The 26,839-nt window shown below is 36.0% G+C and overlaps 2 protein-coding genes across 2 annotated transcripts in view; one reads left to right on the top strand and one right to left on the bottom strand.

Annotated features, from left to right (window-relative positions):
• LOC113520630 (cell adhesion molecule DSCAM) overlaps window positions 1–9,800 on the bottom strand; it is a 67,117-nt gene extending 57,317 nt beyond the window's left edge. The window contains exons 1-2 of the mRNA XM_026906019.3: window positions 9,580–9,800; window positions 9,336–9,490 (exon numbers count right to left, since the gene is read on the bottom strand). Of these exons, the coding sequence (XP_026761820.2) occupies window positions 9,336–9,490; window positions 9,580–9,628 (204 nt within the window). The 5' untranslated portion in view covers window positions 9,629–9,800. The remainder of the gene's footprint in view (window positions 1–9,335; window positions 9,491–9,579) is intronic.
• Window positions 9,801–10,867: 1,067 nt separating this feature from the next.
• LOC113520715 (kinase suppressor of Ras 2) overlaps window positions 10,868–26,839 on the top strand; it is a 37,906-nt gene continuing 21,934 nt past the window's right edge. The window contains exons 1-5 of the mRNA XM_052897274.1: window positions 10,868–11,189; window positions 24,160–24,297; window positions 25,010–25,148; window positions 25,650–25,811; window positions 26,664–26,793. Coding sequence (XP_052753234.1) covers window positions 11,025–11,189; window positions 24,160–24,297; window positions 25,010–25,148; window positions 25,650–25,811; window positions 26,664–26,793 — 734 coding nt within the window. The 5' untranslated portion in view covers window positions 10,868–11,024. The remainder of the gene's footprint in view (window positions 11,190–24,159; window positions 24,298–25,009; window positions 25,149–25,649; window positions 25,812–26,663; window positions 26,794–26,839) is intronic.

Here is a 26,839-nt window from a genome sequence, read left to right as displayed (position 1 = left end):
CCCATCACCTAAAAATTTTTTTTTGACTAACTTTTTTTATATTTATTTAAATATGATTTAGCATTGAAAAATACATACAACTTTAAATTTTCATCGTTTTACTATCAACCCCTGTATTTTAATCGCGATTTTTATATTTCGCAATAAGTAGTAAAACAACGTTTAAGGGGTCAGCTAGTAATACTATAAAAATAATATTAATTTTCAATAAAAATACTATCTGTTGACATAACACATTATACTTTGATATTACTCACATATTTTAATTTTCTTTTTTTATAAAAAACTTCCTTTTTATAAAAAAAAAAATCAATATCTATGAACGATCATTTCGAAAAGGTATTTTTTTAAATATTGCAAGACAATACGTACTCGTACAATGTGTACATATTGTGGAATAAAGAATAAATAAATAATACTTTATTATTTATTGTACACAAAAAGGTATTTAAATAGAAAAACTATAAAAATATAATATAAAAATACCGAGGGAGACTTTGTACAAAAGTCGATCGCTTGGGTACCTCTGTCCCATTCGTGTTTCTACCGTGACGCAGTTGTTTGCATGGCTGTGTTTCAGTTTGAAGGGTGGGATATGGCGTGAATTTACTGGGTACAGAGGAATAACACCTGAGTCCTCAGGAATGGCAACGCATGGGGGGTATCATGGGCAAACAGTATACTCTGTTATGTCCATGGTACTGCTCATGTCTATAAGCGACGGTTACCGCTTTCCATCAGGTGGGCCGTCAGCTTGTTTGCCATTCTAAGTTGTATAAAAAAAAGGTATTTTTTAAAATATTACAAGACAATACGTACTTGTACATTGTGTACATATTGTGGAATAAAGAATAAATAAATAATACTTTACTCTTTATTGTACACAAAAAGTTATTGAAATAGAAAAACAAACATACGTGTAATAATGCACAAAGGCGAGCTTATCTCTAAAAGAGATTTCTTCCAGCAAACCCAATATGAGATAAATTGACATACTTATTAATGCTCTGTGGTTGCTAGAAATACAAATAAATTATTAGATAAATGGAGTTCGAATACGCGCCTACCAATTAGAATCCATATCGGATAATCTGTATCGCTGTAACGTATTAAAGGTAATAAATTATTATTTAATATCGATTACTTATGCAGACATTTTTTTTGTTTTTTTTTTTTTACAACACGGGGCAAACGAGCATGCGGCTCACCTGATGGTAAGTGACTAGCGCCGCCCATGATCACCCACAACATCAGCGGCATTGCAGGTGTGCTGCAGGCCTTTTAAAAAGGAATATACTCTTTTCTTGAAGGTTATGTTGTCGTATTGGTTCGGAACATCCCATGCGTTGCCATTCCTGAGGACTCAGGTGTTATTCCTCTGTACCCTGTAAATTAACACCATATCCCACCCTTCAAACCGAAACACAGCCATACAAACACAACTGCTTCTGCTTCACACGAATGGGACAGAGGTACCCGAGCAATCGAGTTTTGTACAGTCTCCCTTTTAGTAGGATTAGGTATTCTGTGTATATAACTTGCTCAATGAAGAAATGCCACCTTAGATTATACGCTATGCACAGATGGTAAGGAGTAGGGTTATTGCGGTGTCATTCACCCTAGACGGATATTTTTTTTTAATATTTGCAATAGTTCTGTATTCGCTTGATATTTTTTTATGAATAATACTTAGATTATATAGATAGAGCATTAAATGGAAACAAACAGATTGAAATTTAGTCAACTAATTTGACGTTTAGCTAATTAAACTTTGACATATATTTTTTTTAAATCTGAACAAATCCCGCCATGTTTTCAGTGTTGCAAGTAATTAGACTAAAAATTTTCCAGACCAAATAGATTTTTTATATTTGATTTGAAATTGTATACTGCTTCTTCTGATATTGTATATATGTACATATTCGTTATAAATTAATACAGCCGTACATGTATTAAATAAAATGGCGGCCGTTTTTAATTATTTTAAAACGTAAACATAATTTAAGTTATAGATTTGGATATAAATCAAAGTTATCCGTAAAGATATGCATTAATGCCAATCATTATGCACTGTTTACTTTGTTCTTTCATATATATTTGTATATCTTCATATACAAATATATATGAAAGATTATATATATTTATATATATTTCATATATCTTTCATAATAATTTTGTATCGTTCTTATTTTTCAACTAAACCTTATAATATAATCTTCTATATATTGAGTAAAAAATGTATATTAGTGCCTTGTGGTCCCGGCATAGAATGGACCACCCTTTCCTTTCACGTGGGTGTCGTAACTAAGGGATCTTGGCGGTCAAGGGATGGACAGCAGCGTCCGTCTTTAAACATTACAAAAGTCTAACTGCGGTTGCCAATCTGTTTGTCAAACGTGGCAACTGCTGGCAAAACCTTTCAATAGGTAGAGGCCTATGTTCAGCAGCAGACATTTAACGGTTGCTATGATGAAATGTACATTATAATAACCCTAATCACGTACATGTGGATGAAAAAGATGACCTATTTTTGGCGAAGCATTAGTATGGAGACACTCTATCTATATAATCTAAGTCTAAGGGCTAATGTTATACAATTATGTCGTACGATAGATATGACATTATATATGATATCAATGTTTCAATCGTAGTAATCTATAAAAAAATATATATATATATATATATATATATCTTCTATAATATTTTTTTGCTTATATAATAAGTAACGACTGGATATTACTAAAAATCCAAATGTATTTTCTTTTAAATTTTGCACACTCTATGGATAGAATACGGCACTTTTATTATTTCTATATTGTAACATCAAAATATCTGTATTTTTTGCAAATAAAAAAATTTACTTGATATTGATAATTTATTTCGCAAATGGATTGAGTGTACTTCCGTGTTGGTCACCAATTATATTTAAGATGATCATGCTGTCAATTTTCTTTCTTTAAAAAAAGTTAATAATAATAATAAATCATTTATTCAGCTACAAAACATATAAACATTAATGACAACTTTAGATATAAAAATAATAATTTTGTAGTAGCAGGTGAAATGGTCCTTAAACTGCGTGAGTTTAAGCTGCAACACGTCACTGCAGCGCTGATTTTGAGTTCTCATTACGTTAAAAATTTTGTTCGTAGACAAAACAGAGTTCTAAATTCAAATAGTTTCAATCTAAGCTGTCAATAAAACGCACACCCGCTCACTGTTCCGAGTTCTAAATTCAAATATTTTCAAACTAAAATGTCTAGAAAACGTCTCGTCGTTTATCGGTGCGTTGTGTTTGGGGAGCAAATACTAGTCTTAAAATCAAACCTTTTCATATTACGACTGTATTACGACATGCATTGAAGCGATAATTCAATATTTTATGCGGCCATATCACCTTCCTTCGAGGCGGTAAGGTAACGCAAACGACTCTTTTAGAACATTAATGTGCAACCGTCGCAGACTTCAATATTACAGCTTGTAATTTACAGGAAGAGGGCAACGACCCCAAACGGGGTCCCTGCCGAATACTGCTGACGTTTCGTACTACGGCCAATAACATGGTTTGCGTTGGGACGACCGCACAAAGAAAATTGTATTAATCCCGATCATTGTGTGTTCTTAATCTTTGATAACAAGTACTTAGATACATACTAATTACAAACTGGTTTAATTTTTATTATTAAATTAATTTATATACTAACTAGCGGCCCGTCCCGACGTCGAACGGATGGACATTTTTAACATTTCCCTTCACTGCTCTGCTCCTATTGATCGTAGCGTGATGAAAAGTAGTATACTTTTAACCTGCCCAGGTGTATGAAGAATAATTGTACCAAGTTTCGTTAAAATCCGTCGAGTAATTTTTGTTTACAGACAAAAATTTTACTGATTGCATTTTTGGCATCAGTATCGATCACTAATCACCTCCTGATAGTTATTTTGGAAATATATTTCATGTACAGAATTGACCTCTCTACAAGATTTATTATAAGCATAATTTACTAGCGTTAATATAAGTAATTTTAAACGTCGGCAACTAGGTAGGTACTATTTACCTGTAAAGACTTTTTCATCGCGTTAAGTGCCGATTGTGTTTTTTTTTAAAAACACAGGGGCAAACGGGCCTGCGGCTCACCTGATGGTAAGTGACTACCGCCGCCCATGGTCACCCACAACACCTACGGCATTGCAGGTGTGCTGCCGGCCTTTTAAAAAGGAATATGCTCTATTCTTGACGGTTATGTTGTCGTATCGGTTCGGAAATACTGCTGCTGGAAGTTGATTCCAAAGAGTGGTTGTGCGTGGGAGAAAGTGCCTTGAAAAACGCACGGTGGAGGACCGCCACACGTCAACTCAATGAAATTTTTGGTTATGGCGTTTATGGTTTAAAATAGCGTTAATTTTTTAACATTTATATTTTATTCGGGAAACATCTTGACTGATAAAAATAACTGGAGTTTTTTTTAACAGTCATGATGTCATTACTAGCTAATCCGACAAACAATTTTTGCCACCTATCGTGGCAAGGGTGAAATAAGAAAATATGTAAAGGTCCCATATTTCGTTATCGGGATAAAACTATCTTATTTCTCAAGTTGGAACTAATTGTACATATTAACAAAATTTTATTAAAACTTGTTGAGCGATTTCGGTGATTAATTAAACAATAATAATATTTAAAATAATTTAATTTAAATTAATTTATACTAGAATTAAAAAAAAAAAGGGTGGGTGGGGGTTGGGGGTAGAACGGATTATATGGGTATATCTGATGATCGACACCCAAGCAAATCCCCCTGGAAAGTATTGCGGCTAATTTTGGTATGAATTCGTTACAATATGCGAAACTAACTCGCTTTTATCGTTCTACCGTAAAGCAGTTGTGTTTGCATGGCTGTTTCGGTTTGAAGGGTGGGATATGGCGTGAATTTACAGGGTACAGAGGAATAACACCTGAGTCCTCAGGAATAGCAACGCATGGGGGTATCATGGGCGAAATAGTATATTCTATTATGTCCATGGCACTTGTTTACTATTTTAAGTTGCATAAAAAAACTCTGGATATTTTAAGGATCAAGTTAAAACTTGAACATAGAAACACAAAGTACAGATTAAAGTAAAACGTTATATAACCAAGCTACCAAGCAATACAAGTAATATAAAGGGCCTGCCCAGACATGGGACAGACCTTAGCGTGTATATGTACTGTCCGTCAAAAGAGTGCCTGTTCATATTCCTCACTAAAAGGCCGACAACACACCTGCAACTCTTTTAATGTTGAGATTTCTTATGAGGGGCAGAATTTATTTACCCTCAGGTGAGCCGTATGCTCATTTGCTCCCTGTCATAAAAAAGCCAGAATTTAATCCTCTCCAAACATGCCGCACGTGCGCGCCCGCCCTTATAGTTCATTTTATTTGCAAGGTCATATTAGTTAGTCGACACCGCCAGTAAATAGAGCGATTATTTATTTGGCTCGCTGACCACTCGTACCGAATGGATCTCAGCGGCTCGAGGGGCGACGACCGACACTTCTTGTAACGAACAGGCCAATTTTCAAACAAGGTAACTGATGCTCGGTGTGATCACTTTCATATGCGACTCGGAATGGAGAACAAGCTGATAGAAATAGCAGGCTCACCTATGCGCTACTGGTATACGCTGGCGTGGCACTAGTGAGAGAAGATAAGTGTGGATGGATAGATAGATAGATATTCTTTATTGTTTCCTCCAAAAGATTACAATAGAAAACTCATTATGGATACAAACAAATTATAAGAAATAATCACAGTGAGAAAACAAATGGATGACCTTATCACTAAAAGCGATTTCTTCCAGGCAACCAACCAACCAACCTTGGAAGCAGATCAATTGACTCATCGTGACGAATAGACTAAGGGGGAACCACGTGGAGATCGATCTGATAGCGTAAATTGCTAACAATGGGCTGCTCGATCCCCTTTCCCCACAGTTTGGTCATTTGGGTACAACTCAGTTTGGCGTACAAGCTGACGGCTCTTTTTTTTTTTAATGGATGATAATGGAATGGTAACCCCGCCTGTGTTATCGGTATATACTAGCGAGGCACCAGTGATGGATGATAGGTGAGGATGAAGCAGGTCAATTGGCCCAGTGACGAATTCAACAATAAATCAATCACGATGGTTTTGAAAGGAGAACCGCGTGGAGGTCGTCCTGACAGAGTGTATTACTAGAAACGAGGTTGCTAATTCTCATTACTAACAATCTCTTCTCCCTCTAAGCTGACGGATCACCTAATAGAAAATGGTCACCAATTCTTTTATACAACGACAATGGAATAGTAACTCCGCCTGCGCTATCGACGGCGAGGTATTAATGAGTTAAAATAGTTAAGAAGTCAGACCAGTTTTTTTTATGGGTGATAGATAATGAAATAGTAACTCCACCCGCGCTATCGGTATACACCGGCGGGGCACCAGTGAAGGATGATAGGTGAGGATGAAGCAGGTCAGTTAGCCTATCGTGACGAATTCAACGAGAATTGTTCACGATGGTTTCCAGGGGGAACCACGTGGAGGTCGACCTGATAGGACATATTGCTAGCAATGGGGCTGCCAAACTCCATTGCTAACAATCCCTTTCCCCCCAGTCAGGCCAGTTTGCTTTTTTTTTTTAATTAAGCGCGATGATTTCCAGGGAAACCGTGTATAAATCGTACTTATTGTATATGTATATATATTAGCAATGAGGTTACCTCATAAAATATTTTAATAGCTATAATAAATTTACTCGTTTTAAATCGATATCGAGCGTGTAACTACTAAATATATGTCGTGATGTTACATAACATGTTTATTGGTAGGAAACCCTCTCTCACTAAATCCTATTAGAAACATATCATCATAAATTTCATGTACAAACTCCGCATCGATATTTAGCTGAAGTTAAAAGGTTTCTTTAAGCCTATTTTAGTATCAAAACTGAAACTGTGACGCCCGTGCTACTCTGGGGTACTAGGATCATGGCTATTACGCCAGTTTTGCACTGGCATCGTGACAGACTGACATATGTATAAAAAAAAGCTAAGTACCTGGATGAGATATCACTATGCAAGACAATTTGTCACTGCAGAAGAAAAATTATAGCAAATTTTTAAAATCATGGAAATGGAAAGACAAACATTAATAATCCGTATAATGACATTTATAAGTTTGTAAAATACTTAGATGTTTTTTATATATTCATCTAACTAGATGGATTAAATGTTTAAAATACAAATAGACTATAGCCAATTTTTTCTCTATTTTATGCAGACAAAGCTGTGGGATATAGCTAGTATTATTAAAAACATCAATAAATTGAACAACAATAGTTTAATACAAAATGAGTATAAAGGTACAACCAGTACAACTGTGCAAATATTGTCATTAGCTAAACAAATTTGAAGTTTATAATTAAAGCAATAAGTATTCATCTTAACTGGCGCCGAATATGAACAAATGTTTTAGCAAGACCTGTAAACATTACACTACTATGACATGCCAGTCTCTAACATATCCATATTTATATCTTTTTAGTATAAACAAAGTCACTGTCACATCTGTTTCTCCTCTTACTTCCAATGACACTATTCATTTTATTGTTACTTATTTTTTTTAAAAAGGTTAAAAAAATAAGTTCACAAAAAAAAAACAGAGAATTTTGTCAACTTTAAAATTAAATCTCATCCTTATTAACTACAAGTGAAGCAAAAACAAACAAAACCACACTGAAATAAAATAAAATTTAAGAAACCTTAGTTAGATACTATGTTAACACAAGGATATTGTAGTATACAAAATATCATTAAAATCAGCACAGCCATTTAATATAGATTCAGTAACAGTTTGTTATTCAATCTTTATTTAATGGCTGTGTGGAATTCAAACATTTTTAAAAACTCAAATTTTTAAAATTAACACCTTTTTTTATACAACTTAGAATGGCAAACAAGGTGACAGCCCACCTGATGGGAAGTGGTAACCATTGCCTATAGACATAAGCAGTACCATAGATATAACAGAGTATACTGTTTCGCCCATGATACCCTCATGCGTTGCCATTCCTGAGGACTCAGGTGTTATTCCTCTGTACCCTGTAATTTCACATCATATCCCACCATTCAAACTGAAACACAACCATGCAAACACAACTGCTTTACGGTTGAAACACAAATGGGGCAGAGGTACCCAAGCAAACAACTTTTGTACAAAGTCTCCCTCCCTCTAGATAGATGAGTAAATTTTGATTTTTTTATGTCTGTATAAAACCAAATAGTGTAATCATTTTAGTCACATTTACAATAATGTGATTACAATAATGTATTATACTCCATCATTTTATATTTACACAGCTTTTAAATACATTGTTTCTGCTAGTGTAGTAGTTACATACATTTATATGTTTTCTTGATAAACTTTAATATTTAATGAAATGGGATTGATATATTGTAGAGTTGAGAATGTTCTATTAGTTTTGGGATCATCAGGGACCTTTAGTCACATGCAACAATAACAAAAACAATATTTTAACAATTAAAAATATTATGTTGCCAGATACGAGGTTTGTCCGGAAAGTACGTATAAAAGAAAATTGAATGAATCATAAACAAAAAATATTTATAGTATAATTTAAGAATAATGGGATTGATATATGTGTAGTTGAGAATGTTCTATTAGTTTTGGGATCATCAGGGACCTTTAGTCACAACATTGTCTTGACATTTGAGCGGGATTTTCTTGATTTTTTTGTTCGTGGTTCCCCGGATGTCTTATCAACAATAACAAAAACAATATTTTAACAATTAAAAATATTATGTTGCCAGATATACGCATCCTATTACTAGACGTCGTTAATATGAGTAGTACTCATTGACAAAAATAAATTATAAAATTTGTGTATATCCAATCCATTTCCATTCCAAGTATGCCTTTCACAATTAATTTAGCCTTCAAAGGACTAATAGATAACAAACAAATTAATTTCCATATTTATAATATGAGAAAGAATAAAGATGTCAAATTATTTATCAACAGTTACTTTAAAAATATTTTTGTTATAATTTTTTAAAATAATTTAGTATTGTAAAATGGTTATTCAGTATTTAGATATGTATAAAAGAATATAAAGGCACAAAAATATAGAAAATAATTCTAATCAGATTCTTATTAGATTCTAACTAGATAGAAGTCTCATAATAATATTTTTTTCTTAATTAATAACATTGTTATAGAAGATGGCTATTCATCCTATAAATTAATATTTCCATGCAAAAATAGAACAATTTATATATGTAATTAAAAACCACTTACCAGAATTTCATGATGTGTCCGGTTACCTCTGTGCACCCACTGCACGTTAGGGGTGGGCAGAGTTAATAAACCTCCACAGGGTATGGTCACATTAGTACCTCTGTCTGCTGCGTGTTCCCGGATTTTCACTTCTTCACCAGACGCCCGCGGGAAAACTATCCAACACATTAAAAATATTTGTTAATAATGGAACAATTACCTATGTAATATATATTTTTATTTTCAAAACATTAATATATTTTACCTTTAATTCCGAGGCAGGTCGCAGTCAACAATATACGCTCGAGGAACATTCTACTAAAACTACATTTAGACACTCAAGAAAAATATTTCTCGTACTCTATCTAGTGTAAAGTAACAAGATTTGTTTTCTATCTAACTAAGAACATCGCACAAAAATAATTAAACGACGGAAGGCAAAATAATAGGAAACAATTTTCACAACAAACGTCTCCCCTTCATTGATGAAAGTCATAGACTAATAAAATTTAAAAAAATCAAAAATAATGACGTCTGAAATGTTGCTAGAAATAAATTGAAGTATTGACATATGTGACAGTTCTTACTCTGTAAAGAACTTACGTTTACAATGATGTAACTTAGACTTTAAATAAAATCATCTTGTAATAAAAAATAATATAATTAAAGGTCACAAAAAAATTTTATGTTGTAGATAAAATTGATGATAATGGAATTAAGAAATTCGTGACTAACGACTATACTTTTTGACTTTTATGACTGTTTGGCGTAGATGAATAAGATCAAATGCATTTAAACTAATATTAAGTCTATTAGCTCTGTCATTGAATAAACGGATTATAGTATTACAAAAATTCGTCAGTATTTCAAGATTATTATTAGAATATTATATATAAAGATATATATATATATATATATATATATATATATATATATATATATATATATATATATATATATATATATATATATATATATATATATATATATATATATATATATAAATAGCTAATTGTGCGTGATGTTTATGTAGAATTAAATTAATCAACTTTTTCGCATACATATTCCAACTATTTTAGGCGAAGATTGTCGGAAATGCTCTGTAACTTAACTCTTTTTTCAAAATGTGAGCCTTCCTATGAAAGTGTGCTTAAACTTATTTCTAAACAGAATTTATGGAACATAAAAAATCTTAAACCACCGATAAATAAAAAATCTTATTGTAGATTCTATTTTCCATTAAATTTTAAGAATCTCTATTTAAATGTCGTACCGAGTCTAATGATTGACTCAATAACTTTCGAGATATTTATCGATATTTTGATGTTAAAATTTGTTTAAAACAAACATTCCTTGTTCTTAGCTCTAATATTAGTTCTAATATTATATCTCAAAGCCTACTTAAGCTTCATAGTAAAAAGTAAAAAAGATACTTACAATGATATTCGTAATCATAGATTAAATAGTTCTTAATGTAAACTACGCTTTGTATAAATGACAAATGTCAATTGAAGGTTCGCAGTGGACTATGGTTCGACAGCAGCAGCAACATAGCATAGACAAAAATATAGATTTTCTTCGGATATGGCCGCTGTATCGGCAATACAACATCTGCAATGTTTTGTTTAATCATTTTTATAAGATGAATGAAGGCTTTTTAACATATAAGTAGTGAATAGTGGACTGTGTAAAGTTCTGTGATAATTTGTAATGGATGCAGAGAGCGGATATGGAATACAAAGAGCTCATGATGCAATGCAAACGATAGAAACTATCCAGTCGATGATCGACGTTTCAGCTGACAGACTAGAGGGTTTGAGGACGCAATGTTCTACGAGCGCAGAGCTGACCCAGCACGAAATCCGGACCCTGGAGGTACGGTCCCTAGGACGTTCATTTTTCTTATATGACTTAGAGAAACAAGTTATGCCCTTGAAAGAAATCGGGAACCCGGGATTTCAAGGACTCTGAGCAGTTCAATGCTGTTGTACTAGATTTCTGCGATTACTTAGGGCGCGCTACCTTTCTATATGTATTGTTATAGTTTTTGCGAAAGTTTAAAACAATTTCTAATAATTGTTTATGTGAAAGTTTTCATAATTAATATTCTACAATAGATGTGTAGATGTTTACTCCTCGTAGTAAATATATTGGTATGTATTCAATAATAGAGGTTGCTGAAGTACCCTAACTATCTAATAGTTTTATATTTTAACTAAAGAATCATGCATAAATTATTAAATCAGATAATATATCATGACAGAAACCATATTTGAATCCTATCATTCTCTCTTGTAATTGTCATTGTTTATTTATTGGATTGTAAATTCACTTGTTATAAAATGATAAATTATATAAATTTTCCCAGTGTCTACACTTGTCCCCATCAAAACATTGCTCTTTTATTTATTCAAAATAAGTTACAATTTTTCATTATAAACAAATCATAAGTCTTACAACTCTATTATGTACCACTGTTATCACCATTTCTATAATTTAAGGTACACAATAGTAATAAATAAGTACATCAATTAAAGATTATAAATAGAGACATAATAATAAATAAATAAAATTGTGCCATGAGGAAGGTAACATACATATTATGAGATTGTATTGATAACATAGTCATATTTTTTAAAAGTAACTATACTTACAAATATAGTACAGTTAATTTTACTATAGTTAATGTTGCACTATAATTTTTACTAAACTATCACCAATGTTTAGGATGCATGGATGGATGAGAAAAGAGGACTCTACATTGCTGTATATAGGCATTGGGGAAGGCCTATATCCAGTAATGGATAAAAATATTTTCAATGAAAATGATGATAGTAAATATTTGTAAACCCAAAAAACAAATTATGAAATATATATTTTTTCTGTTATATTTTCATATAATTTCTGTAGGTTATTTGTTGATATTTATTTTTATTTTTATTTATTGAAATTATATGTTGATAATAAAATATATTAATATTATGCACTGCTAATTTACTGATTAAATAATGATGACAGTTAAAAATAAACTGAATATTTAAAAAGTATATATTTTTCAAAATGAGACCTTATTGCTTAATCAGGCACTTATGAACAACATGGATAAATAAAATTATTTATGATCTAAGTGAGGTATCATATAAAAAGTCTCGATATTTTATAGGTCGTAACATTAGAATTATAAAAATATGATAATAATTACCCACTGCGATTTCCACTCGCACTTGTCTGGTTTTATTTCACTCTGCCGCCAAATGTCTTATTAATTTGCATTATGCATTCCAGTGAGATATGTCAGTGAAATTGCTGGGAAATTACGCGTAAGTTATGCCAATGATGTTGCAAGTATGCGTGAACTGCAATGGTCGCTTATCATTATCATCAATTATTTATTATATACAATATTGGAAATATATTGAGAAAATACTATGGGTATAGTTAGGTAGATAGATACTCTTTATTGTTTCCTCCAAAAGATTACAACAGTAAACTTATTCTAGATCTAGGGTATCATGTCAATCAGAATGTATTTTGTGATGTCCATATTATTGTCCTTATTTATATATAATATTTTCCATGAGCCACTTCTTACTTTCCCATGGATGTTGTAAGAGGCGATTAAGGGAGTACGAGGGATGAGCAGCAGCATCCCTCTTAAAACATCTCTAAAGCTTAACTTCAGTTGCTAATCCACCTGCCGAGCGTAGCAACTACTGCCAAAACTTCTAAGGAGGAGCCTCCTCCTTAGAAGTTTTATATATCCTTAGTAGTTATACTTATGTTCAGCAGTGGACACTTAAAGGCTGATATGACAATGATTTCCCATGAGATGAGCTATCAGTTTGTTTGCCTGTTGCATGAATTAAATTTTTATTTCAATTCATAGACATTTTTTAAATATTAAATTAATCAAAATGATGAACATACAGTAGTATGATTGTCTGATGCAAGTGTTTTTAGGATAAGATAACACAGTATGAGGTGAATTTCCTTAATATTATCAATTGTCAATATTGAAAAAGTATTTTTATTTATTTTAGGATGCCTAAATATCATTTAATTATCTCATATTTTAATTCTCATTGCCTATTTATAATACAATTGTAATAAATATATTTAATTGTATTATAATAGATAGAATGATTTTTCATTATTTTTCTTATTGAGATACACACTGGCAAGACTGTTAGTATAATTGTGTTTATTTATTACTAACTTATACCTGCATCTTTTTCCCTGTGACTGGGATTTGTTTACTGACTCAGGAGGGAAGGGATTGTTAGTAATTTTATTTTATTTTATTTCAATAGGTACACATTACAGAGAATTAACATGGTTACATTAATTTATACAGTACAATAATGTTTTGTTCAAGCTAACCCTCCAAAAATATGTGTACACAGCATGATCAAAACATAAACACACAGCTAAGTAATGGGGCCTCAACAGCTCTATCACTAGCTATATACTCTGTCATATCAACCTCCATGCTGTTTTCCCTGGAAACCATTATGGGTAATTCTTGTAGAGTTCATCACAAAGGGCTAACTGCTTTCATCATCACCATCTGTCACTGGTAACCTGCCAGCTTATACCAACAGTGTAAGTAGGGTTTCCATTTTCATCCATAAAATAAATTTACTGAGATCAAAAGTAGCCTATATCCTTCCATCCTTGAAACAGTATACTCTGTTATATCCATGGTACTGCTCATGTCTATAGGCGACGGTTACCACTTTCCATCAGGTGGGCTGTCAGCTTGTTTGCCATTCTAAGTTGTATAAAAAAAATTCCTTTCTCTGTCCTGTGTAGTATGTATATATAAAATTTCTTAGTGATTAACTAAGCTGTTAAGGTGTTATTAAGTAACAAACAAACTCATTTTCATATTTACACAATTAGTCAGGATTTAAACAATAGTTTTTAAGTTAAATACAATTTAAAAAAATCAATTGAATAATATTAGCTAATAACTGCATTGATAAAGATAAATTAATGTTTTATTATTATCTAAGTAGCTACCGAACCAGAGGACTACAGATATCTAAAACCGCGGGATATTGTTAAGGTTTTTTTTTTATATGTGAAAATGGTATGGTAACCCCGCCTGCGCTAACGGGATACGCTGACGGAGCACCAGTGAAGGGTGATCGTGATAGATGAGAATGAAAACAGGCCAGTTAGCCCATCATGATGAATTCATCAGGAATTAACCATGATAGTTTCCAGGGAGAACCGCGAGGAGGTTGACCTGCTTGGATATATTGCTAGCAATGGGATTCTCAGTGTCCATTACTAACAATACCTTTCTCCCCTATCGTTAAGGTTATAGTCTATGATCTGTCTATGAAATGATTGTAAAAGGCAGGGGGAAGCACAAAAGATCTCGATGGGTCGACGTGCAACGGCTTAGCTGACCCCCATATGCGAACATAAGATAAGATTATCTAAGTAGCTACCTATTTACATACATAATTATCAGATTTCAAATTGATTTAAACAACTTACATTAAATTTATTTTTAATCTGTGATATCATATTATATATTATCAATTATCTATATTTATTAGAAAAATAATATCTCATTTCTACATAAAAAAAACTGGTCAGGTGTGACTTGAACTCACACACTGAGGGTTCATAAATATATTAACATTTATTGGATGCATGAATGGATTTATCTCACACTAGCTGTTGCCTGCGACTTCGTCCGCGTTTCCGTCGTTTTTCGTAAAATAAGTAACCTATGTCCTTCCACACGGTTCAGTGGTTTTGATGTAACAGACACATTTACCTTCACTGCTCTGCTCCTATTAATCATAGCGTGATGAAAAGTATACTATAACCTGCCCAGGAGTATGAAGAATAATTGTACCAAGTTTCGTTAAATTCCATTGAGTAGTTTTTGTTTCTACGACGAACATGTAGACAGACAGACAAAAATTTTACTGATTGCATTTTTGGCATCAGTATTGATCACCAATCACTTTTATTTTATTTTATGTTATTTTGGAAATATATTTCATGTACAGAATTGACCTCTCTACAGATTTATTATAAGTATCTATAGAAGATAGAATTTCGATCATTAGTCAAAAACTACAATCCATAAAAAAATATTTTCAAACTATTTAATTACTTATTCATTTTATATGAAACCCTAGTCGGACTGGTAGGTCCCTTTTAAATTTTTTTAGCACCCCTAGCAAAGAAAATTGTATATTTTATAATATTATAATAATATTTTTTATATTATATTGTAATATGCATATCATCTAAAACATCACCAAAGGCCGTAGTACTGCGGTTGCCAACCCGCCTGCTAAGTGTGGTAACTACTGGCAAATCCTCCCTTATGTGGAAGACTATGTTCAGCACTGGACAGTCAACTGCTGATACAATATGCATAAACCAACAATATGTAAACTATTATATATATACATATTAGTAGTTCCTGAGTCCTGAGGGCCTACCATGAAATATTTTCCTAAATTTCGGGAACGAACGAAACAGAAATTTGATGTTAAAATTACATAATATATGCCGTTTAAAATATCGTTACTCTGGACTATTAAGATAGGATTTATGATAAACGAAATGTTAAGCTCCATTTACTGGGTCGATTTCGGTACGAACAAAAACGCGAAATTGAGTCCGAAATTTCGGATTTTCATTTCATGGTAGACCAGTTCCTGTGACAGATGGATGGATAAAATGTTGAAGTTGTACTGACATACAGAATAATAATAAAAAAAAAAATGAACACTTAAGAAATAGAGAAAAATATGTGTATGAAAACACAAACTACATCAAAATAAGTTTGTTTCACTAATATTTCTATGAATTATCCCATCATTTTATAGATCGCGTGGCAAGAGAACAGCAATTAAATCTTAACAAATAATGTCATGATAAAAGTCGTTATTGTTTTATAGAGCATTTGCACTTGTTTGTATTAAATAGAATTTTTTATTTTACTAATAAGTATAATAAATTTGTAACTGGACGATCTCTATATGTGGGAAATATTTAAGAAAAATCGATGCGAAGATTTTATGTGTGGTCCTCGCATAGAATAGGCCACCCCTTCCTTTATGGTAAGTGTCGTGAGAAGCGACTAAGAGACGGCGAGGGATGGGCAGCAGCGTCATCCCTCTTAAAACATCTCTAAAGCCTGACTGCAGTTGTCAAGCGTGGCAACTACTGGTACAAACTTATGTTCAGCAGTGGACAGTTAACAGCTGAAATGATGATGATGATGCGAGGAGTTTTAATAAAGGCAATAAAAGCCAAATGAATATATTTTAGAAATTTTGTCTGTCTGTATATTTGTTCTAGCTTCACGCATAAACAATTTTCGCACCATATAGGATGCGGTTTTGGCAGTTGACTTCCTGAAAATCCAATTTAAAATCTGGTCTCTTCTCTCTCTTTTCATTTAAGAGTTTCTTCTTGTATGGGGAGGTCAAGGATATGGCTGGGATAGAGCTGGCTGGAAGAAGATGCATGAATTAGTTGCACCGACAAGAGGAAACTCTTAAAATCAGGGGGCCTTCCATTAAATGAAATTCCGAATTTTCGGGCTCAATTTCGTGTTTTTGTTTGTACCTAAATCGACCCAGTAAATGGAGCTTAACATTTCATTCATCATAAATCCTATCCTAATAGTCCAGAGGAACGATATTTTAATATTTTTAATCATTTTAAACGGCATGTATTATGTAATTTTAACATCAAATTTCTATTTCGTTCGTGCCCGAAATTTCGGAAAATATTTCATGGTAGGCCCTCTGGTATATGTTTTACTTTGATACGTCATTTGGAAGTATTCTATTACATTGGTTTACTACTGAATTCGATATGCGGGAAGTAGCGTGCAAAAAGTTAGTTATTAAATAAGTATGTAGATATAAAATCACATGCGTTACACCTAGTTAATTATAAGCAAACATTACGTTGATTAAACACCTTAGGAATTGACGGTCGAGTGCCGAGTGGACGCATTGTTGCACATGTCGACACCATGTGTCATTGATTACAAACGACCAATGCAATGTAGACATTATATAGCGGACAATAGTACATTCAATGCTAATATGTCGAACCTCAAATGCTCGTAGGTAAGGCGCGGTGTGTTTGGGAATGTGATTGAAAACATATTGGTCTCTATAGTAATAATAATAAAATCATTTATTTCGTACATACATACATACATATCTGTCACGCCTGTCTTACATTAGAGTAAGCAGAAACAATGGAACGCCAAATGCTTCGATTCAAACAACCTCTTACGCTTCTTCCACATTCATCAATCTTTTCATACGCGCTCGCCGGTTACGGGTACTTTTAATTTGGCCCTTCTTCAGCACGTCGCCTATTTGGTCGATATACGTCCGTGTAGGGCAGCCCCTACCGATATCTCCATTCACTTTTACTCGATAAGTCTCTTTCGTAATTCTTCTTTCATCCAACCTCTCCAAATAGCCAAACCAAAGCAACATTCCTTTTTCGATTTTTGTCACTACATCGTCTTTTAGTCCACACTTCTCTCTATTCTCTCATTTATTTCGACCATTAAGAATTGTTGTAAGTTAAACATATTATGTCTATCACAATTAGTTGTTACAAATTATGTATATTTATGATATATCGTCGTATCTTAACTGTCCACTGCTGAACACAGGCCTTGTCCATAAGGGAGGTTTTTCTAGTATCTAGTTGCCACGCTTGGCAAGCGGGTTGACAATCGCAGTTAGGTAATGTTTTAAGAGGGGCACTGTTGCCCATTTCTCAACCATTAAGTTCGTTTAGTCGTTTTTTACGACACCCATGGGAAAGGAAGGGGTAGCCTATTCTATGTCGAAACCATATTGTCATATGACACTTCCTTATGGTTGACTGGAAAGGAATGCTTTTAGAATTAAGTCCGCCATGTGTAAACATGTACTAATAAATAAATAAATAAAAAGAATTAATGTTACAAATTATGTCATAAAAAAGGCTCTATGTCAAGATGTAGATTAAATATGATGCAAATGTAATTTTACACGACTAATTATCAAAAATTATTATTATTATAAAATGAACTTGTACCTAATTATTGTGAATATTTTGTCATGAAATACTTTGAAATTGATCCGCATGTTATAACTGCTTATGATTTAATTTTATATTTATTGTTTTCTTTGAAATTTCCACATCTTTATTGGTAAATATGGTCATAATAATATTATGTAACATGTTAGTACTCGTAGTACTTAGTATTTTTTTTTTTTTGATAGATGAAAATGGTATGGTAACCCCGCCTGCGCTAACGGGATACGCTGGCGAAGTAGCAGTGAAGGGTGATCGATGAGAATGAAAACAGGCCAGTTAGCCCATCGTGATGAATTTATCAGGAATTAACCATGATAGTTTCCAGGGGGAAACGCTAGGAGGTCGACCTGATTGGGTATATTGCTAGCAATGGGATTCTCACTCTTCATTACTAACAATCCCTTTCCCCCCAGTACTTAGTATTAGTAAAGAAGCAAATCTGAAAGATCAATGTAGATTATTTATTTATCGGGAGGGGGGTGGGGAGTAATTGCTAGTAATGGTGTCTAACTGACCCTTGTTAGCGATATATCTTATAAGGTTGTCTTCAACGTTGTTCCTCCTGGAAATCATTGTGGTTACTTTTTGTTGAATTGATCATGGTGGGCCAACTGACCTGCATACATCCCCACCTATCATCTGCTACTGGTGACCCGTCAGCGTATACCGATAGCACCGATAGGTGGGGTTACTATTCCATTTTCACCTATTTGAAAAAATCTTGACTATATATCTGTACTGACTTGTTTTTTTAACATTTTTTTTAATTCCGCATATTTACGGTGAGGGAGGGGGGGGGGACGATGGTGATGGTGATGGTGATGGGTCGTGTGTTTCCGGTATAGAATAAGCCATCCAATCAATTTTCCTTTCGTGGGTGTCGTAAGAAGCGACTAAAGGAACTTATTGGTCGGGGAATGGGCAGCGATGTCTCTCTTCAAACATCACCAAACCCTAACTGCGGTTGCCAATTCGCCTGTCAAACATTACAGTTACTAACAAAACGTCCCCAATTAGGGGAATGCCTATGTTTAACAACTGATATGATAAAGGAGGAAAGGGATTGTTAGTGATGTAGACTGAGAATCCCATTGCTAGCAATATACCCAACCAGGTCGACCTCCTCGCGGTTTCCCCTGGAAACTGTCATGGTTAATTCCTGATGAATTCATCATGATGGGCTAACTGGCCTGTTTCCATTCTCACTTATCACCCTTCACTGGTGCTCCGTTAGCGTATCCCGTTAGCACAAGCGGGGTTACCATTCCATTTTCACCCATCAAAAAAAAAAAAACGGGTATTATGATTATTAAACAAATGGATACCTTATAAGTAGTTAACTCAGCGGATATTTGACGCGAAATAAATTACTGGGACGGTATTTAACGCTTAGTGGAAAAAAATCCCTCCTAAAATTACACAAATAAATACCCCAAACAAGTATAAAAGCTAATGATTACCCTGCTCATTAATCAATGGCCACTTAACATTGATCTGTTGAAATTCATACGTTGACGAAATAAACTTCAGAATACTAAATTTAGACTTTTGTTCTATATAACAGATGATTAAAATATCAATATTTGTGATTAAAAAACTGCGGACTCAATTTCGTGTTTTTGTTTATACCAAAATCGTTTCAATAAATGGAGTTTAACATTTCGTTCGTCATACATCCTATCATAAAAGTCCGAAGGAACAATATTTTAACATTTTTCATATTTCCAAACGTCATGTATTATGTAATTTTAACATCAAACTTGTGTTTCGTTTGGCTTCGTAATTTCGGGAAATATTTCGTGGTAGGCCCTCTGACTTGAGCAACGAAATTCAAGTGACTGAAGGATCTATTGTCATTAATTAAAAATGCTATTTCACTCACACGCCGATTGTTCCGTACACAAATGTATATTTTAAAAATCTTGACTACCCGTTTTGGACTCTAACAAAGAAAATAAAAATATTTTTTCGATTATTCTCATTGCAACATGTGCGGGCCGATGATATGTAAAACTATTCTAAATTTCAAATTTATTGCATTAGTAGTTGCTGAGATATAACCCTGTAACAGACGGACGGATGGACTGACAGTCATACCATAGAGGTTCCTTCGTACCTTTCTGGTACGGAATCCTAAAAAGACATGATGTGCTAAACAAACTCCTCTAATCACATGTGTGTAGGGGGAAAGGGATTGTTAGTAATGGGGTCCAGCTTCTCCATAGCTAGCTATAGACCCTGTCAGGTCGACCTCCTCGCGGTCCCCACTGGAAACCATCATGATTAATTCCAGGTGAATTCATCAGGATGAGCTAACTGACCTGCTTTTATATCCTCACCTATCATCTCGCTGCCCCGTCAGGGTATACCGGTAGCGCAGGCGGGTTACTATTCCATTATTACCCACAAAAAAAAATCACGGATAGTAATGTTTTTTTAGTGAATGATAATGGAATGGTTACTCCGCCTGCGCTATCGGGCGGTGCGCTGGCGGGGCACTGCCTGGGAAGATGAAAAAGCAGGTCAGTTAGCCGATCGTGATGAATACACTTGGAATTCAGCACGATGGTTTCCAGGGGGACTACTTGAGGACGACCTGACAGGGTGTGTAGCTAGCAATGGGACTGGTAGTCTGCATCACCAACAATCCCCCCAGAGCCCCCCCCCCCCCCTCCCTCCGTGTGTAGCGAAGTCGGTACCTATACATGAATCTGTTTACTAACAAGTTAATTATAACTATCATAACAGAAGAATCAATTTACTATAATAGCGTATCTATTATTGTACACATTGTTTAATCACATATATTCTATTTATAGTACAATGACGCATATATATATATATATATATATATATATATATATATATATATATATATATATATATATATATATAAAAGGTGATAATAGTATGGTAACCCCGCCTGCGCTATCAGTATACATACACAGGCGGGGTTCCAGTGAGGGATGAGATAGATAAGAATGAAACAGGTCAGTTGGCCCATAATGACGAATTCATAAAGAATCAATAAAGATGTTTTCCACGGCGAATCGCGTGGAGGTCGATCTGACAGCGTACATACTTATATACATGCTAAAAATAAGGATTAGCATCTCCAATACAAACAATTGCTTGCCAACACTTTCTGCGAGTCAAATCAGATTGTTATTTAATAATAATTTTTTTGACGAGAACCTCGTGAAAGCCGAAACCGAGAAAAAGAGAAAATATCTCGACCTGGCTCACGAGGTGACCGAAATGTGGTGGGTGACGTCCACCGAACTCATTCAAATCGTTTTGTCGGTGAACGGTCTTATCCCAACCAGTCTGGAACAACATCTCAGACGGTTGGGATTCCGAGGCGGCTCACTCCCGGGAAAGATGCAGAAAGCATTGCTTTTAGATTCTGCCCGCTTTGTACGCCGGTTTCTCTCACTGGGGCCCTGAACCCTGGCCGACTGTGCTTCTGCCGGGGGTTAGTTGCCATCTCCTCTCCTTAAGAGGGGAGATGTGAATTTTGTAAATATTTAAAAAATATTTTTTTTTTTGTGAGATACAGTTGCATAAAGTGCAATTTAAAATTTATATTGAACGAGAAAAAGTCTGCATTACCATCAGTCCCCAAACTAGGCCAGACCTGTATCTTGGGGACCATAAATTTCGCAGACTTATTGCAGCCTCGTCCGTTTAAATTCATTAGCTCCCATTCGATTGAGAGTTTTTTTTAATGGGTGAAAATGAAATGGCAACTCCGCTTGCGCTAACGGAATACGCTGGTGGAGCACCAGTGAAGGGTGATCGATGAGACTGAAAACAGGCCAGTTCATCATGATGAATTCATCAGGAATTAACTATGATAGTTTCCAGGGGAAACCACGAGGAAGTCTACCTGGTTGGGTATTAAGCTAGCAATGGGATTCTTAGTCTCCATTACTAAGAATCCATTTCCCCCCTTCGAATGGGAGTTAAATCTGTATGAAATCTCAGGAAATGAATTCAAAGCTATTATTTTCGTTAATAAGGAATTCCTAAGCTAAATTTGCACGTTTGTTTAGGCTGTCATCATCATATCAGCTTTTAACTGTCCACTGTTGAGCGCTAGAGATGTTTTTAAATTTTGTACCTATGTCAAATACCTCAAGAGTTTGTTATGCCATATTATTGTTTATTTGTTAATTAGCATGCTGTGTTTCCTTTAAAATGATTGTACACTAAGTATAAATGGACAGTAATTTTAATATTAAATCTTATCAGTGTAACAGTTGCTAGGAGACCAAATAAAGATAAAAAAAAAAAAATATCCATCCCTCGTCCTTCCTTAGTCGTCTCTTAAGACACCCACGGGAAAGGAAGGGGTGGCTTATTCTATGACTGTATTATTCCATGTATTTGATATACACGCATATATGTTCTTTTGTTTATTGTTAAGTTTATGGTCAAATTGAGAATAGTTGAATATTGTTTGTCCTTAATATTATTTGTCTATGGTCTTACTGAATGTCAAACATGACCATAATAGATTTATTTATTTACAATATATGTTATAGTCTAATTTTGATTACTGGGCAATCACTAGTAATGGTTAAAAGGGAATTACATGAATTTTAAGTAGAAGATTGGAGAACAGAATAGAATAGAATTTTATTGCTGTGTACATACATACCCTTGGAAAAACCCATTCTGTAAAGAGATTAAGTACAGGATGGGTTTTTCCAAGGGATTACAATGTGGGGTTCTTCAAAAGGGTAAAGAGGTTTATTCAGGGTTGGCAACGCGCTCGTAATGCCCCTGGTATTACAGGCGTTCGTAGGCTACGGTAACGTCTGACCATCAGGTGGGCTGTATGAATGTTTGCCACCTGAGTGGTATAAAAAAAAGATTAGAGCGATAGAAAGACTGATGATTTGTAGTCAGTTTACTGTATCATCTTTCCGGTACATCACCGGAAGCGATAAAATCAATAATATTAGGGTTTTCATATCACATTTATATATAACAGATACCTATTTCTATTGGTAAGATAAGATAGAAGCAATCAATGCAATCTGTGATACAACACTTGACAAGCGGTTACAATCCACTATATGATACTATGATAGTACATGAATGCCAATTTTATGTCGATTCGTTGAGTTAAAGCGTAAAGTAAGAGGATGTAAATAATTGTGTTCCACAGCATTGTTGACACTAAGCAGGGCCTCTAGACAAGTGGCAAGCGAATTCGTCGATGGAATCGACATCACTAGCGAGTCCGTGAGTTGGAATGAGTCACCTATCTCATTCTATCTCACGGACTCGCTAGCGATGTCGATTCCATCGACGAATTTCGTTTGCCACTTGTCTAGAGACCCAGATCTAAGTAATACGTATTTACATGTACCTATGTATTTATGTGTATTACACATGAAGTCTAATGAAGAATTTTAATTGATAATAAATTATATTTGATATATATTTATTTATAATAACTATTAACATTACTAATTGTTTTAATACATTAAGTATAGATCAAGTAAGAAGGGGATGAAAGGTTCTTGAGTGGCGAGTTGTTTATAGGTAACAAGCACCATTTCCCATCAGGTGGGCTTCTTCGTTGTTTTTGTTGCAAAACTTTATTGTACGTATTTTCAATTGAATACGTGAAAACAATTTAAAATACAATGGCGGACTTATTGAAGGATCTCTCAAGATCGACCTTTGAGAAGATTTTTTTTGTCATTCTATGATGCATAAATAATGTCGTTTCCAGGGCAAGCTGGTGAAGCACTTCTCTCGCCAGCTGTTCATCAAGGCGCGGTTCGGTGAAGAGCTGAACGATGAGGTGCGGGGCGTGCCTTGTCTCGCGCAGTGGCTCAGGGTCGTGGGACTCGGTCCGGACGCCATTAATGTAATTATAATTGTTTTCATTGAAGATATAGAATAATTTGGATAAAGCATTGTAATCTAATGAAAAAGCGTTCAATAGTTGATCCTATTTTTATGAGCAAAGCTTTGTACCTAAATATATTGCATTAGTATGTGTCTTTTTTTAAATAAACAGTAAATAAATCTTACTGTTATAATAAAATTGTGACTAAGTATTGCCGTGTGGTCCCAGCATAGAATAGGCCACCGCTTCCTTTCTCGTGGGTGTCGTAAGAGGTGACTAAGGGAGCTTAAGATCCTTTAGATGCCTATCTTTCCACCATAAGGTGGAGGGATGGGCAGCAGCGTCCCCCTTAAAACGTTTTCAAAGTCTAACTGCGGTTGCCAACCTGCTTGGCAAGCATGCCAAATGGCAAAATCTCCCAAGGTGGAAGCTTATGTACAGCATTATATGATATGTGATGATGATGAGAGATATTTATGATAAGAGAAGAAGAGTAAGAGCGACAGATGTCTAAACAATCAATTTTGAACTTTTTGACTGTCTATCTGTAAGTTTGTTTGTTCCGGCATCAGTCAAAAACTACTACGCTAAATTGAATGTAGTTTTCACAGCTGTGTTAGGAAAGGGGTGTAACGTAAAATGTGGTGTCGGTCTATATTGAGGGTGAATCCGTTACGTAGAGAATTAGTATGAGTGGCACATAGTGATACGTGGCTGGCGCTGCCACCAGGCGGTGTGCTCGCGGGTGCCGTCGCTGGAGGCGCTGCGCGAGCGCTCGGACCACGAGCTGCGCGCGCTGCTGGCCGGCGTGCGCGACGAGGAGCAGCGCCGCCTGTGCTGCGCCATGAACCGCCTCGCCGCCTACACCGGTACGCGAACAAACTCGAGTTCATATTTTTTTGATGGATGACAACAGAATGGTAATCCCGCCTGCGCTGACGGTATACGTTGGCGGGGCACCAGTGAAGGATGATAGGTGAGGATGAAAAGGCAGGTCAGTTGACCCATCGTGATGGAATTAAATGGAATGAAATGGCCATCTGGATGGAATTCAGCAGGATGAGTTCCAGGGGAACCACGTGGAGGTCGACCTGACAAGGTAACTTGTAATGTTATAGATTATGTAATGTAACACGAGTTGTGTAGCTAGCACTGCGAGAATGGATTGGCAAGATTTTCGATATAAGCATCACATGATGCTAGTAGAGCGCCGTATTATGCACAAGCAACACGTGTTACATTTCACCATGGCTTACATACGCCTTGATGCGCACTTACATCAATAGGTAAAATTTTATTGAACACGATTGTGTTGCGAGTGAAAAGTGTGATATATAGTGAAGTAACCAGAGGTACGTGACTGTGCACAGAGGCGCTGATGCGCGGCGAGGGTGGCACCGAGCTGGAGCTGTTCTGGGACTCGTGGGACCGCTCCCACGGCGAGCGGCACGCGCGCGGCTCGCCCCGCCCGCGGCCGCGGCCCACGCCCGCGCCGCCCCACCCGCCCCACGACTCGCCGCCGACCCGGATGGGTGAGTACGCCCACGCGCCGCACCGCTCCCACGGCGAGCGGCCGCGCGCGGCCCCGCCCGCGGCCGCGCCGCCCGCGCCGCCCCACCCGCCCCACTACACGCCGCAGCCCAGGAAGGGTGAGTACGCCCACGAGCCGCACCGCTCCCACGGCGAGCGGCACGCGCGCGGCTCGCCCCGCCCGCGGCCGCGGCCCACGCCCGCGCCGCCCCACCCGCCCCACTACACGCCGCAGCCCAGGAAGGGTGAGTACGCCCACGAGCCGCACCGCCCCACGGCGAGCGGCGCGCGCGGCTCGCCCCGCCGCGGCCGCGGCCCACGCCCGCGCCGCCCCACCCGCCCCACTACACGCCGCAGCCCAGGAAGGGTGAGTACGCCCACGAGCCGCACCGCTCCCGCCCTTCCTCGAGCGGCGAATTGCTCGCGCGCAGCTCCCACTATAGACACGTCTATAATATCTCTGGTGTCGTCTTATGCCCCTTCCTTTTGGATGTCTTAAGACGTGACTAAGTAAACTTAATGGTCGAGGGATAGGTAGCAGCTTTCTCTTAAAACATCATCAAAAGCCGAACTACGTTTTCCAACCTGCCTGCCAAGTGTGACAACTACTGACGAAACCCTCCCCTTAAAGGAGAGGTGTGTGTTCAGCTGTGGGTAGTCAACAGCTGATATGATGATGATAGCTTATGATATGTTGCTATTTCTTCCCTAATATATTCGCTCTTTAAATCAAAACATGGTTACACAGCTTGACAGTGGAGGCTGTGAAAGGTACCTAAGGTAATTATACGGCGCCATGAAGCTCATAGAAATACCGTGTCACCCATAATCAATAGTATCTTGTACTGGTACAGGTGGCAAGTCGCCCACGACGCCGGTGGGCAAACGGAAACAGAATTCGACCCTTCCACCACCAGCCGCGCTCACCAAGTCACGGTCGCACGAGTCGCAGCTCTCAGTGCGGACCGACGCCGCTGACCTCAGGTATCGTCATCGCAATTGTCTTCATCATCGATTACACAATGATGAT

Source organism: Galleria mellonella, unplaced genomic scaffold (assembly GCF_026898425.1).
Source record: "Galleria mellonella isolate WM207_F2 unplaced genomic scaffold, CSIRO_AGI_GalMel_v1 utg36, whole genome shotgun sequence".
In the NCBI taxonomy this organism is placed as follows: Eukaryota; Metazoa; Arthropoda; class Insecta; order Lepidoptera; family Pyralidae; genus Galleria; species Galleria mellonella.
Note: the sequence above shows the minus strand (reverse complement) of the source record. Positions and strands in the feature narration are given on the sequence as shown.